The 14,634-nt window shown below is 40.8% G+C and overlaps 1 protein-coding gene across 3 annotated transcripts in view; it reads left to right on the forward strand.

The window, feature by feature from the left end:
- Nucleotides 1-2,347: 2,347 nt before the first annotated feature.
- Nucleotides 2,348-14,634, forward strand: part of ZNF624 (zinc finger protein 624) — a 39,240-nt gene continuing 26,953 nt past the window's right edge. The window contains exons 1-3 of one of the 3 annotated variants that reach the window (XM_040630071.1): nt 2,348-2,441; nt 10,929-11,017; nt 13,490-13,555. In XM_040630071.1, the coding sequence (XP_040486005.1) occupies nt 10,931-11,017; nt 13,490-13,555 (153 nt within the window). In that variant the 5' untranslated portion in view covers nt 2,348-2,441; nt 10,929-10,930. Of the gene's footprint in view, nt 2,442-10,928; nt 11,018-13,489; nt 13,556-14,634 lie in introns of those variants that run through there. The other 2 variants (XM_040630073.1, XM_040630072.1) reach the window with 2 other exon arrangements.

The following is a 14,634-nucleotide window of genomic DNA, read 5'->3' on the forward strand; positions in this document are numbered from 1 at the left end:
GTGTAAAGGTGACTCAACACTTCCATGGGCTCTTTAGCAATCTTCCCATCTTTCTGGAATTCTAGTATGTGCTAATGCATGAGCACTAATTGCTTATACCTTCCTCAGTTCTTAGGAAGCTGGTAGTAACTTCAGCTGCTTCTGCTAAAAGCCCATCTACTCCACCTCTCATCTCAGAGATAGGATTCAAGATGACGCCATTGCCATCTCTCACATGTTCATGGTATGTACACTTTGTCTTAAGGAACTCCAAGTGCAAGGCACTCATGCAATCACTTCTCTCTACATATTAGCAGTTAGACACCTAATTTCTTAGCCTTTGGATTTCTTCAGTGGTCAGACCAGCTGCAGAGAATGCATATCAAATACTGCCAAGAGATCTTCAAAAGTCTTTTTGTATTCTCCAGATTATGCCCTTAATGGAGAGAAAAAATTTAGAAGCCATCTAATTCATTCTCAGCCACCTACTGTCATCTTGGGGTTTTCACCAATATTTTCATTTTAACATTCTGCTCCAGTTACTCTTCAGAAGGGTGTTGTTGTTGTTGTTGTTTTCCCCAGAATCTATTATCTTTAGAAATATTTTGACTAAGTAAGGGGCACCTGGGTGGCTCAGTCGGTTAACTGTTTGCCTTTGGCTCAGATCTGATCCTGAAGTCCTCGCATTGAGTCCGCAAGTTGGGCTCCTTGCTCCGCAGAGAGCCTGATTCTCCTTCTGCCCCTCTCCCTCTCCCCTTCCCCCAACTCATGCTCTTTCTCAAATAAATAAAATCTTTTAAAAAAATAACAGTGACATCTCAAATAGCTTTCAAGCAAAAATAAATAAGTCAAAACAATGTCCACACTGAGGAAGATAAAGACTAGACAAAGCACTAAGTTTAAAGATTTTTCTCATGCTCTTCCATCTAGAACAAAAGCTCAATACAGGCAAACAAATTTATGAAATATATAGACACACATTTGAAGATGAAAATTTGTATTTCATTTAAGAAACATTTATAATGTCTGTGCTTTTTTTAAAAAGAAAAATTCATTTAAAATCATCCTCAGTATTACCTCCCCTAACCTCTTAGATCCATATTAAGTCAATAACTGGACATCATAGTAATGCTCAGCACACAAAAGGTTATTTTTAAGTTACATTATGCCTTAAGGCAGCTGCTGTTTGTATTAGGCCAAGAACTAATTTAACTTAAAATGATCTCATTCTAACCCTCTAGGAAAATATGGAATTCTTAGAGACTATTTTTATTATGTTCAAGAGTCCTGTTCATTTAAGTTCAACAGCAGCAGTGATGCTGAGTAAGAAAAAAATTATGCAGGGGCGCCTGGGTGGCACAGCGGTTAAGCGTTTGCCTTCGGCTCAGGGCGTGATCCCGGCGTTATGGGATCAAGCCCCACATCAGGCTCCTCCGCTATGAGCCTGCTTCTTCCTCTCCCACTCCCCCTGCTTGTGTTCCCTCTCTCGCTGGCTGTCTCTCTCTCTGTCGAATAAATAAAATCTTTTAAGAAAAAAAAGAAAGAAAAAATTACGCAAATAAAGCTATAAAAACATAATTTTTAATTCCAATTTCAGTTGAAGTACAGAAAGATCTTTTTAAAATAAATTTCTCCCACTTTCTTACTCCTGAAATCCTGGTGCTACACAAAAGAGTTGGAAACAAGGTTCTGGATAGGCATAAAAGAGGTTGGACATGGTATATATACATGTACGTCATTAACAAAAGTAAGGAAATACTCCAGAAAGGAACAGTGGCTGAGGATTGCCACATTATTTTTTCCAATGAGATCTGTTAGAACACCAAAGCAAAATACAATTTCTATGATTTTTTTTAACGCTGGTAACAATCATGTGGAAATAATTTCCAGGTAGTCTTAAATGTGTAGTACTTTTTATAGTATACCTTCGAAGACATTATAATGAAAGCAATATCGATTTTTCGGTCAAGAACCTGAAAGACAAGCAAAAGTGTGCACACGCACTTACCAACTCTACTGGCATCCGAGGCTTTAGCTAATTTACAGAAGGCCCGTGTCTTCTGTCATTGACTTTATTTCTTTAGGCACACTGAAATGTTCAGCGTCAAGGGGTAGTGTCATTCTTTTCTGCGTCACTCGTGCTAATGCCTAACATAGTTGTGGCCTCTCAATACAAGTTTGTTCAATTTGATTGGATTTTTTAAGTCATCCGAATTGTCGATAAACACAGCCAATTCCCTCTTAAATGCAGACAAAAGAGGAGAAGAAAAAGAAAAAGAAGAGAGAAAAAGAAGAAGAAAAAAGCTCCGCGCTGAGGGTTCTGGGCACTGTAGTTCGAGGGCCCCGGCTGCGCAGGCGCACTGGCTGGCCTGGAGGCCGGCCCCGCCAAGCCGGCGCCATTGCTGGAAGCGTTCCCGCCCTGCTCTGCGAGTGCCCTCAGTTGTCCTCAGTTCGGCAGCCAGGTACTCGTTGCCCCCGGCGCCAGGCCCCGGTTCCCTGCCACCCCTCCCTCGGCGCTTGGCTCCTGGTGGCGTCCGGGGCGTGGCCGGTCCCTCCAGAGCCCCTGTCCCTGAGCCGACACGCCCACCCGAGAGGCGACTGGGGCTGGGCCTCCTGCCTGGCCGTCGGCTCGGTGTCCCCCTGGCCTGGCTCGGGCGCCGTCGGTGCTCTCGGCGGCGGGCGCGGCGCTGGGGGCGGGGAGTGCCGGGAGCGGAGCCCCGGCTGGTAGGGTTCCACTGGGGCTGGCCGCCTGTTCCCAGTCCCGCGCCTTTTATGGAGGGAGGAGAGGGACCCGCGATGCGCTCCTAGGAAAAGGGGCGAGGCTGGAGGAAGGAGTCTCCCTCCCGGCTTCTGAACCGGCGGGGATGGAACGGTTTCACACCTGGTGAACTGACAGGTGGATGAACTCCTGTCTTTCGGTACCCGAGGCAGTTTCCCCCTGCCTCATTTTATGGTATTTCAGATAATCACTTTTAAATCACTTGTCTGTCCCTGACGTGATAATGGCATCATTGCTTGGTTTGGGAAATGCTGGACTGGTCCATGGCGCTGAAGTTCTCAAGAACATGGTCCCCTGAGTTATTTTAAAATAACAAAGCTGGCTGGCTTAAGATCCACAGCAAGAGAAATGTCTCAAGCCCTTGATACTTCCGCAGTGCTTGGAAAGACAGGGCTTGGGTGAAGTCACAATATCCCGAAAAAAAATATCTAGAAAATTATGACTTTGGAGAAGTACTGGCCTAGATATCTTATGTGTAATGTCGGAGGCGAAAGGAGAAACTGCGCAAGTGATTTGCCTTGTGTTGAAGTGGTTTGTCTGTGGACATATTTCCACAGTAGCCAAACCAAAGTTAGAAGCGGGGGGTGTGGACAGCCACTGTGGAATTTTATCCCTACACCAGACTCCTGTGTATATATAGGTCCTTCTTATTGTCTACGTGGAAAGTGTAGAAAAGTAGAAGGAAGTGTAAACATCATAGGCCCAGCGCTCAGAGGTTACAGTGGAGTTTTGGCTCATTCACTTGCTGTCTTTGTCTCTATGCATTATTTTTACATAATTGAGATCAGGCTGAATATATTGAATTTTAAATAGCGTTGGTTATTCTGATTATAAAATTTTAAAAGATGTTTATGGCACAGTTTGGTATTATACTTGGCTAGCATTATCTATATAGGCATATTGCCAGGGAGGAGTTTATTAATCTTTACAAATTTAAAAAGAAATAATGACTCAGTCCATTGTTAATAAGTTTTTAAAGATGCAGAAAACCATTACTGTAGTTCTTTGGAATTGAAAATGTCTTCCGTCACTCTTTGTAAGTCCACTTGTGTGTTTGGAAAAAATGGTTTTATTTATTATTTCTCTTAGCCCTTTTTTTTTTCCTTCCAACCTTGTAAAACTGGATTTCTTGACTTGAGGGTGAGTGTATGGGTTGGGGAAAGTGAAAGTCAATCTTCAAACTCCCTGAAATAATATGCAACATCACACGCATGGGCATTATTCTGTGGACAAGGTCAAATTCTGAAATAGATCTGTAACTCCTACTGGCATTGACATGCAGTCATTGTTACTATTTGTTAGAACCCTTTCTTTCTTTTCTTTTCTTTTTTTGAAGAGGGAGAGAGAATTGTAAGCAGGCTTCACGCCCAGTGCAGAGCCTGAGGTGGGACTTGATCTCATAACGCTGAGATCATGACCTGAGTCGAAATTAGACGCTTAACTGACTAAGCCACCCAAGCTTCCCAGAACAGTTTCGATTATTGTTTTAAATTGTGTTTGAACTGGCCACAAGTGTTGTTTCTAAACTGTGAAATGAAGAGTGAGTCAAAAAGTAACAGGCTTGAAGCAGAAACTCAGCTAAGGGAGCTAATAATAGGGCCAGCTTTGCCTGGGCTCTAGAATCGTCTTGTAAAACATATTTTAATTAGATTTTCCCGTGTGAAAAGAAGAGTCTTTAATTTGGGGTTCAGGAGTTAACTTTAGAACTATATTCCCAAAGTATGAACTTGAGGTACTTCTTGACAATGTAGATCCCAAAGTATGAACTTGAGGTACTTCTTGACAATGTAGATTTTTGTGTTTCACACTTAGAGATCCTAATTTAGATCTCGGAAGGAGCCAAAGAATTTCCTTTTCATAAAAAGCACGTCTACGGGTGCCTGTGTGGCTCAGTCGGTTAAGAGTCTGACCCTTGATTTCAGCTCAGGTCATGATCTCAGGGTCATGAGATGGAGCCCCGCCTTGTGCTCTGCACTTGGTGTAGAGCCTGCTTAAGGTTCTCTCCCTCTCCGCCTGCCCCTCCCCTCCATCCCCACCTTTCCCGCCACTCACGTGCCCTCTCTCCCTCTCTAAAAATAGAATAATAAAATAAAATAATTAAAAAGCATGCCTAATGAGCTTTATGCGTCCTCAGATTTAAGATGTGGGAATTTTTTGGTTTTTTTTTTTTTTTTTAAGATTTTATTTACTCGTCGGAGAGAGCACAAGCAGGGGGAGGGGCAGGCAGAGGGAGAAGCAAGCTCCCTGCTGAACACGGAGCCCAATGCAGGACCTGATCCCAGGAGCCTAAGATTATGACCTGAGCCAAAGGCAGATACTTAACTGACTGAGCCATAGGCATCCCAGATGTGGGAGTTTTCTAATTACATTTAGGAGTTTTCTGGGAGAGTCATTTTCTTTAGATTTGCAAAGGAATCCATGACCTAAAACAAGGTAGAGAAACATTGGTGTATGGGAAAAGCACTTTTACTAGTAACTTTTGAGACTTCAGTATAAGAATCCTTTCAGATTATTCATTCTTTATTCCAGTCTTACCTTCACACTACACTGTGTTTTTCCTCCCTCAACTTCTTATTTCTCTTTCACCAAAAGCTTTTCATCAGGCATAGTGAAGCCCCAGGGTCATGGAACAAACTACATTTGGGGGTCTTCTGATCAGAAGTGGGGCCACCAAATGTGGGGTGACCCAATCAGGTAGAGGCCGGTGGCAAGGGTGGTGAAAGAAGTCACCCAAGGCAGAACAAAGGAGATAGAAGTTTATTGACTACACGGCAAAGGAGTGGCGGGCGGGACAAGCAAGGGAGAGACTGTCCACAGGGAGGCAGTGGGGTGGGGGCTGGAGTTAAGGGGGAAGGTGAGGAGGCATGGGAACATTCGGAATTTTCCTTTTTTGGTGCCTGTGTCCAGATATAAGTAACCCCTTGGTCAGCCAGGGCTTATGGATATTTTGAGGTAGGTCCCCTAATGGGCCTGTTTGTATTCAGCTTCGTGTTCACTGTGGGCCCTTCTACCTCACTCAGGTTTCCATTGTTCAAGTTGGTTGCCTAAAAGCAACCTCTACAGTCCTAAGATAATCACATATTCTTTTTCTTTTTTTTTAAGATTTTATTTATTTGAGAGAGAGCATGAGTTGGGGGGGGGAGAGCAGAGGAAGAAGGAGAGAGGAAGAGAATCTGAAGTAGACTGCGCCCTGAGTGTAGAGCCCTACTCGGGGTCTTGATCTCATAACCCTGAGATCGCAACCTGGGCCAAAACCAAGAGTCGGATGCTTAACCTACTGAGCCACCCAGGTGCCCCGACAATCACGTTTTCTTGATTTAACTAAACCCTACTCTCCCCTGCTTACCTGAGAACTTATGTTTTTCTTTCATGACCATTCATTCTACTAATTAGGAAGTTAATTTTTCAGCTTTAGCGGAGTCTAAGTGGTTTAAACAAGAAAGCCTATTTCTGGGGCGCCTGGGTGGCACAGCGGTTAAGCATCTGCCTTCGGCTCAGGGCGTGATCCTGGCGTTATGGGATCGAGCCCCACATCAGGCTCCTCCGCTATGAGCCTGCTTCTTCCTCTCCCACTCCCCCTGCTTGTGTTCCCTCTCTCGCTGGCTGTCTCTCTCTGTCAAATAAATAAATAAAATCTTTAAAAAAAAAAAAAAAAAAAAAAAAAAAGAAAGCCTATTTCTTTCTCATATAAAAGTCTGAGTTGTTAGGTGGCAGGCTGTGATAAGGGTAGGTTCCAGTCATCTTTTTGCTTCTCCACCTCTTGGGGTGTTGTCTTTCCTCTGGTAGAAGGGGCTCACTCATCCCGTTACATTCCAGGCCTTTGGAAGGGGAAATGAAGAACTGGAGGTCAGGCAGCTCCCTTTTAAAGATGTGACATCAGCTCTCTTATTCAGATCCCATTTGCTATAATTTAGTCACATGGGCACACCTGCTTATGTGGTGGCTGGGAAATGTCTCTAGCTTCATGGCCTTATGTCCGCTGAGATTTCAAGCCTTTGTCAATACAGAAGGGGAGACTGGATGTTGGGAGGCAATTGACAGTCTCTGCTACATTGGCCTACTTGTTTCCTGCTGCTTGAGCCAGTCTTAGAAAATTTTTAAACAAAAATTGTTCTTGGGAAATTTTATTTTTATTGGCATACAGTTTTAAGATGATTTATATGTTATAGCCCCTTTCTTATTTCTATTTTTAGTTTATTGGTATTTTTCCTTCTTTGGCCAGTGGCATATATATTTCATTATTTAGAGAATCAGCTCCTGCCTTTGTCAACTGTTTTGTTTTCTTATTAGTTTCTTTATTATTTCTTCTTTATGGTTTCCTTGTTAATTATTTTTCTTACTTAGTTGAATGTTTAATATTTATATTCTTTTTAAAAATGTTAGTAGCATGTATATAGGGATATAAATTTTATCTTTTTTTTAAGATTTTTTAATTTTATTTCAGAGAGAGACCAAGCAGGGGGAGAGGCAGAGGGAGAGGGAGACGGAGAAGCAGGCTCCCTCCCAACGTGGGGCTCTGTCCCAGGACCCTGGGATCATGACCTGAGCCAAAAGCGGACACATAACCACCTGAGCCATCCAGGCACCCCTAAATTTTATCGTTTTAAAAGTTTTGGCAACCCATGAGTTTTTAATTTATAATTCTCTCATTTTCTAATTCACTGGAAATTGAACTTCTCTGTTTGACTTAATAGGTATCCAGGAGGGTCTATTTTAATTCCCTGGTGATTGGGTTTTTCCCCCTCACTCCAGACTTACATGTGTAGTTCTACCACACCATAGTTAGAGAATGTCATGTATTCAGTTTCTTCTTTCTTTCTTTTAATATTTTATGTATTTTATTTGAGAGAGAGAGCACATGAGCGTGGGGGGAGGGACAGAAGGAGAGGAAGAGAAGGAACCTCAAGCAGACTCCCCACTGAGCACAGAGCCCCACGTGAGCCTCAATCCCATGATCCTGAGAGCATGACCTGAGCGAAAATCAAGAGTTGGACACGCTCAACCAACTGAGCCACCCAGGACCCCCCTGCCCCATCCCCTTGCCCCCTTGCCCCCCTGCCACATGATTTATTTTAGAGTGTGTGTTTATAGTGAGAACTTTCTTTCTTTTTTTTTATCCACAAAGATACTTATTACTTCATTCTTTAATTGAAATATGATTGACATATAACATATTAGTTTCGGGCATACAACATAATGATTCAGTATATGTATATATTGCAAAGTGATCATCACAAATCTAGTTATCCATTACTGTGCATAGCTACAAATTTTTTTCTTGTGAAGAGAACTTTTAGGATTTACACTTATCAACTTAAAATATATAATACAGTATTATTAACTATAGTCACCATTCTGTACATTACATCTCCTGGACTTACTTATTTTATATTTGGAAGTTTATAGCTTTTGACCACCTTTGCCCATCTCGCCCACTGCTCACCCCTGCCTCTGGCAACCATCTCTTGCAGTCTGTTCTCTGTATCTTATGAGTTCAGGTTTGGAGAGGTTTTTGTTTTGTTTCTTTTTTAGATTCCACATAACAGTGAGATGATATTTGTCTACATCTGTCTGAGTTGTTTCACCTAGCATGGTCCATCCATGTTTTCACAAACGGCAAGATTTCCTTCTTTTTTTATGGCTGAATAATATTCCTGTGTGTGCATCACATTATCCTTTCATCTGTCAACAAACACGTCCAATTCTTGGCTATTTTAATTAATGCTACAGTGAACGTATGGGTGTGGATATCTTTTTCAGTTAGTGTTTTTATTTCCATCAGATAAATGCCCAGAAGTGGAATTGCTGGAAAATGTAGTACTATTTTTAATTTTTTGAGGAAACTTTGGGGAAATTTTAGTATGATTTGTTTAGTTTTGTGAAAAATGTTTGTTGGTCCTTTATAGGGATTGTATTAAATCTGTAAATTGCTTTGGGTAGTATGGACATTTTAACAATATTTGTTCTTCTAATCCATGAGCACAGAATATCTTTCCATTTAATGTCTTCTGGTTTCATTGTACAGATCTTTCACCTCCTGGGTTAAATTTATCCCTAGGTATTTTATTCTTTTTGATGCAATTGTAAATGGAGTTATTTTCTTAATTGCTCTTTCTTATAGTTCATTGTTAGTGTATAGAAACACAACTGATTTTTATAAGTTGATTTTGTATCCTGCAACTCTACTGAATTTGTTTATCCTAACAGTTTTCTGATAGAGTCTTTAGGGGTTTCTATGTATAATATTATGTCCTCTGCAAATAGTAACAGTTCTTTTCCAATTTGGATGCCTTTTATTTCTTTTTCTTGCCTAATTGCTCTGGCTAGGACTTCCAGTATTATGCTGAATATAAATGATGAGAATGGGCATCCTTGTCTTGTTCTGTTCCTGATCTTAGAAAAAAAGTTTTATTTCACCATTGAGTATGTTAGCTGTGGTCTTGTCATATATGGCCTTTGTTGAGAGTTGTTATCATAAATGGATGCTGAATTTTGCCAAATGCTTTTTCCTCATCCATTGAGACAATCATATGATTTTTCTCATTTTGTTAACGTGGTGTATCACATTGAGTTGCAGATGTTGAACCGTTCTTGCATCCCTGGAATAAATCCCACTCGATCATTGTGTATGATCTTTTCGATGTATTGTTGAGCTCAGTTTGCTACTATTTTGTTGAGGAACTTTGCATCTCTTTTCAAGAGGGTTACTGACTTCTAATTTTCTTTTCTTGTGGTGTCCTTGCCTGGTTTTGGTATCATGATAATGCTGGCCTCATAAAATGAGTTTGGAAGTGTTCCTTCTTCTATGTTTTTTGGAAGAGTTTAGGAAGGATTGGTATTAACTCTTCTTAAATGTTTGATAGAATTCACCAATGAAGCTACCTAGTCCTGGATTTTGTTTTTTGAGAGACTTTTTATTATTGATTCAATCTCCTTAATAATAATCAGTCTGTCAGATTTTCTCTTTCTTCGTGATTCAGTCTTGGTAGGTTGTATGTTTCAGGAATTTGCTCATTTCTTCTAGGTTGTCCATTCGTTGGCATGATCTTTTTTAGATCCGTATTGCCTTAAACTTTAATGTGTGCATATGAATCAGCGAGAGATCTTATCAAAAAGCTGATTCTGATTCAATAAGTTCTAGAGTTGGACCTCAGATTTTGCATTTTTCACAAGCTCTCCGATAGTGTTTATGCTGCTGTTCTTCGGACTGCACTTTTGAATACAAAGCTCTTGGATGTGAATTCTTGATGGAGGCAAATTGTCTATGGAAGGCAGGGACAGATTCAGCATAATCCTGCATAGATTCTTTTGGGCCCCAAAAGCCCTACTGCGTGGCGAGAGCACCAAACTTCCTAGGAAACTGTCATTAAAAAGAATTTCACAAAATCTGGGAAGCTTAATTCTTACTGTGCCGCTGCCCTCTTACATGTCTTGCAGGATCATTCTGCAACTATGCACTTATTAAGAGAATGTTTACAAACATCAGTCTCTTGTTTTGCAGCCAAACTCAGCATTAGCAGGGCCATGTTCTTTCTTTTTTTTTCTGCTTCCTTTTTATTTGGGTTTGCCTCATACAGAATGAGTAGATAAAGATCTGTTTGAATATGAGATCGAGAGAGGCATGTCAGGGCTTCTTTTAAGTTTGGAAGTTGTGGTGTTCTCTTTACATGAAGCTGAAATCTCTGAAAATTTTAGCAAATTATCGTCACATGAAAGACAGGAAGAAGAGATTCTTAGAATGTTTCATTTTTAGAAATAGGTGATTGTGGCAAAGAATGATTGAATTATTTTCTTTCACAAGTTGATTTAATAGAAAAGTTGTGGGCATTGGAATTAGACTGATTTGGGGTCATACATGGCCTTGGGTAAATAGTGTAATTTCTCTAAGCTTCATTTTCCTGATCAGTGCAAATGGGAATATAATTCCCATTGGATTGATGTGAAGTTCAAATTAAAAGCACCATGTCTGGCCTGCTAGCCGTGACTACATTTAATGGTATTAAAATGTCAAGATCTCCAGGAGCAAGGATCTTTTTTTCTCACTGATCTTGGGGGTTAATCTTGTGTTCTTTAGGGAAGCCATGCTTACTTGTAGTGTCAGGATTCCAACTAGGTAAGTCTGAGATTTCCAAGGCAGGATGGGTTTTCATGGTTTATTTCTCTTTCTCAGATATGCCTTTGCAGGACTCCACTCTTGCCAGAGAGGGGAACCCAGAGGAAGAGATTATGGCTGCTGTAGTTTTTTCAGTTGGACCTCTGGTAAGTTGGGGTTTCCTCTGGTCCTGACCTGCCTCTTGGTTTGAGAGCATGTCACTTTTTCCTGAAGCCTGTGACTTCCCTACCTTACCCACACCCCTTCTGGTAACTGAATCAAACTGTTTCACCCATGAAATTTGGGTTCATCGTCGTAAAGCTTGTAATCTATAAAAAGATTCATCGTACATATTGAGCCAAATATCAAGACACATGATCTTTCAAAAAATACTTTTGCTATTTTTGATAGATAGACAGTCTAGGAAATTTACTTTTGATGTTAAATTTGTATTGTTCCCAGGAAATTTCAGTTATGGGGTAGAAGAGTAGAATATTTTAAATTGGAAATTTTGTTTAGGAAATTTTGGGGAAAATACACACACACACACACACCCTCTTAATTAATTAAGAGGGACCATTCCCCTTGTGCCCACTCTCAGTGGTCTCTTCTTTTCTACCCATTAAGAAGTGACCCAGCTTAATAGATGACATGGAGAGAAAGAAGATGTTTAAGACACAGTGGTTGGCTGTAGGGAGCTGACAGTCTCATTGAGGGAGGTAAGGCATACAAAAGAAATAGTTACATAATTTATTTAGGTGAATGATAGTTCCTCAGCCATATGATAAAGAAAGAAATGAAACATGAGTATGGGCAAAATTAGTCCATGAGAAAGCTCATGAGGACAGTTAGACTTAAGGTGGTACCCAGTTACAAGTGGGATTTAATTTGTCATCAAGAGTTTGTGAGCGTGCTTCATGTGCGAAGGGAGTTCAAGGGCAAGGCTCTGTGGCAGAGAACAGTGGGGTGAGCTAGTGATTCCAGTTGGAAAGTTATGGAAAACAGGACTGGGAATTAGCTATTTAAGCTGAATTTTTTAATGTTTCCTTGAAGACGTTTAAGTATACATATGTATGTGTGTGAGAGTGTGTTCGAGATAGTTAATGTGATAAAAGCTGCATTTTAGCAGTGACTTTCTGAAGTAGGAGATCCCAAAGAAAGATAATACCAACAAATATGATTTCCTCTAGTAATAATCTGCGGTAACCTGCAGTAGTGATCTTTTATTCTTTGTAGTTGGGATGTACAATGAAAATAGTCCTTAAAACATACCCTTGAAAGATAAATAAGGGGTGCCTGGGTGGTTCAGTTGGTTGAGCGTCTGACTCTTCTTATTTTATTTTATTTTATTTTATTTTATTTTATTTTATTTATTTATTTGACAGAGAGAGGGAGAGGGCACAAGCAGGGGGAGCAGCAGGCAGAGGGAAAGAGAGAAGCAGACTCCTAGCTGAGCAGGGAGCCCAATGTGGGGCACAATCCCATGACCCTGGGATCATGGCCTGAGCTGAAGGCAGATGCTTCATCGACTGAGCCACCCGGCGCCCCAAGTGTCTGACTCTTGATCTCAGCTCAGATCTTGGGTTCAGGTCCTGAATGAGGCTCCACATGAGCCTACTTTAAAAAAAAAGAGAGAGAAAAGATAAATAAAAACCAAAATGTTGTGCTTGATCAGTAGATCCAAAGTACTTGTCTAGCATTGACATGGTCAAATCTATCCCTGATTACCAGAGGCTGAAGTTCACATTTTCTGGAAGCTGAATATTTGTATTTTGTATTTATTTTTTTTTAAAGATTTTATGTATTTATTCGACAGAGATAGAGACAGCCAGCGAGAGAGGGAACACAAGCAGGGGGAGTGGGAGAGGAAGAAGCAGCCTCATAGCGGAAGAGCCTGATGTGGGGCTCGATCCCATAACGCCGGATTCACGCCCTGAGCCGAAGGCAGACACTTAACCACTGTGCCACCCAGGCGCCCCAAGAATATTTGTATTTTTTAGATAAGAACTTGGGAGGGGAGAACTAAGATAATATTTTTTCTCAGTGGACTTCAGATAGTTGTATTACCCATAGTTTTTAAAATGGCACACACAAAACCTAAAATTGTTACATACTAATAGAAAGATAGAATAAAAGATCACTTCATCTATAAAATCAGGCCCTCATGGGGATATAGTTTATAAGGTTTGGAGGGTCCCCCTGACCCCCACAACACTGTAATGATTTTCAACTGTGGAAAATACATAGTGTCAGTAGGTTTTGAGTACTTTCCTTGAGTGAGATAGATACTTTCTGGAAAAATACATTTCAGCCCTACATGAACAGGGAAAATTATGTAGCATCTGAAGGCCTCTTATTATGAATTTATTTTTGTTGTGATAGGTTCTTTGTAGGAAGCCTCCTTTAGAAACCATGCAGGTATGTCTTTCTCAGCCTCATGCTTGTCCTTGTCTTAAACAAGGTCAGAGAAGATTATAATTGGATGTTACTATGGGACCTTGATCTCAGCCCTAAATAAAACAGTAAAAGAGGTTATCCCGTAGGTGCCACATCCACAGTGGACTGGTGTTGCTTGTTGAGGCTCTGCTGTAGGTCCTGGGCAGCCTGTCACTGAAAGATCTTATCCTGTCTCCCCTCAGAATCCTGAAGATTCCCAGCCAGATGAAGATCTTCACTTTCAGGCAGAAGAGCCAGAGCTGGTAAAGGTAATACTTAACATGTATGTAAGGGAAAGAGAAGGGCCTCTTTCACCGCCCCTGGTTCTCAATGCTCCTAGTTCATGGCAGGTTTACAGCAAACACCGTCTTGCTTGATAAGGGCAGTAATCCCCGGACTGGCACCATCAGTTTGGCAGATTCCCTTTCTCTCAGTGGTGGCAGCCCTAATGTGGCAGATAGCACATTGTTACTGCTAATTGGTAAAATATCCTCTGTCACATCCTCTGATTCTTGCTTAGCATTGTAAGACTCAGCATCATTAAAAATACCAAGAATGGGGCACCTGGGTGGTTCAGTCATTTAAGCATCTGCCTTTGGCTCAGGGCATGATCTCAGGGTCCTGGGTTCGAGTCCCACATCAGGCTCCCTGCTTAGCAGGGTATCTGCTCCTCCCCCTCTCTCTCCCCCTCTCCCCTGCTCATGCTGTCTCACATGCCCTCTCTCTCTCAAGTAAATAAATAAAATCTTTTAAAAAAATGCCAAGAATGCATCAACGTGAGTGGAAACATTCTTAAGATGTGTTTAAATTAGTTTAGTTTTTTTGTGTTTCATTATTGCCTTGTTAAGCTTGCTTTCTTATTTGTGAGTACAGAATCCACCAGATTTTTCAAAAAAAATCAACATCAGAAATTTATGATTATGTTAAGAAAAATGATCTAAAACTAAGAAATAAGGCAAAAGATAAATGCATACCCTTTCAGTGTCATATTAGACATGTCCTATTCTGGCATTCTTTTTTTCTGCTATCAGTAGAAAGCTGTTTTTGTGTCTCCTTTGAACCAGCTTTGTCAAGCAGCTGATCTCTCATTAACGACTTAAGTCAATCTTTGGCATGTGTTGACAACACTTTTAGGATTAAGATTTTTTTTTTTTTTTTAAGATTTTTTGTTGAGGTATAGTTGACGTATGATGTTCTGTTAGTTTCAGGTGTATAGCATAGTGATTGGGCAGCTATACATTACACAGTGCTCACCACGGTAAGCGTAGTTACCATCTGTTACCATAAAAGTTATTACAGTATTATTGGCTATACTCTCTGTGCTATACTTTTCATCTCTGTGACTTAT

The sequence above is a fragment of the Ursus maritimus genome, unplaced genomic scaffold (assembly GCF_017311325.1).
Source record: "Ursus maritimus isolate PB19 unplaced genomic scaffold, ASM1731132v1 scaffold_14, whole genome shotgun sequence".
Taxonomy (NCBI): domain Eukaryota; kingdom Metazoa; phylum Chordata; class Mammalia; order Carnivora; family Ursidae; genus Ursus; species Ursus maritimus.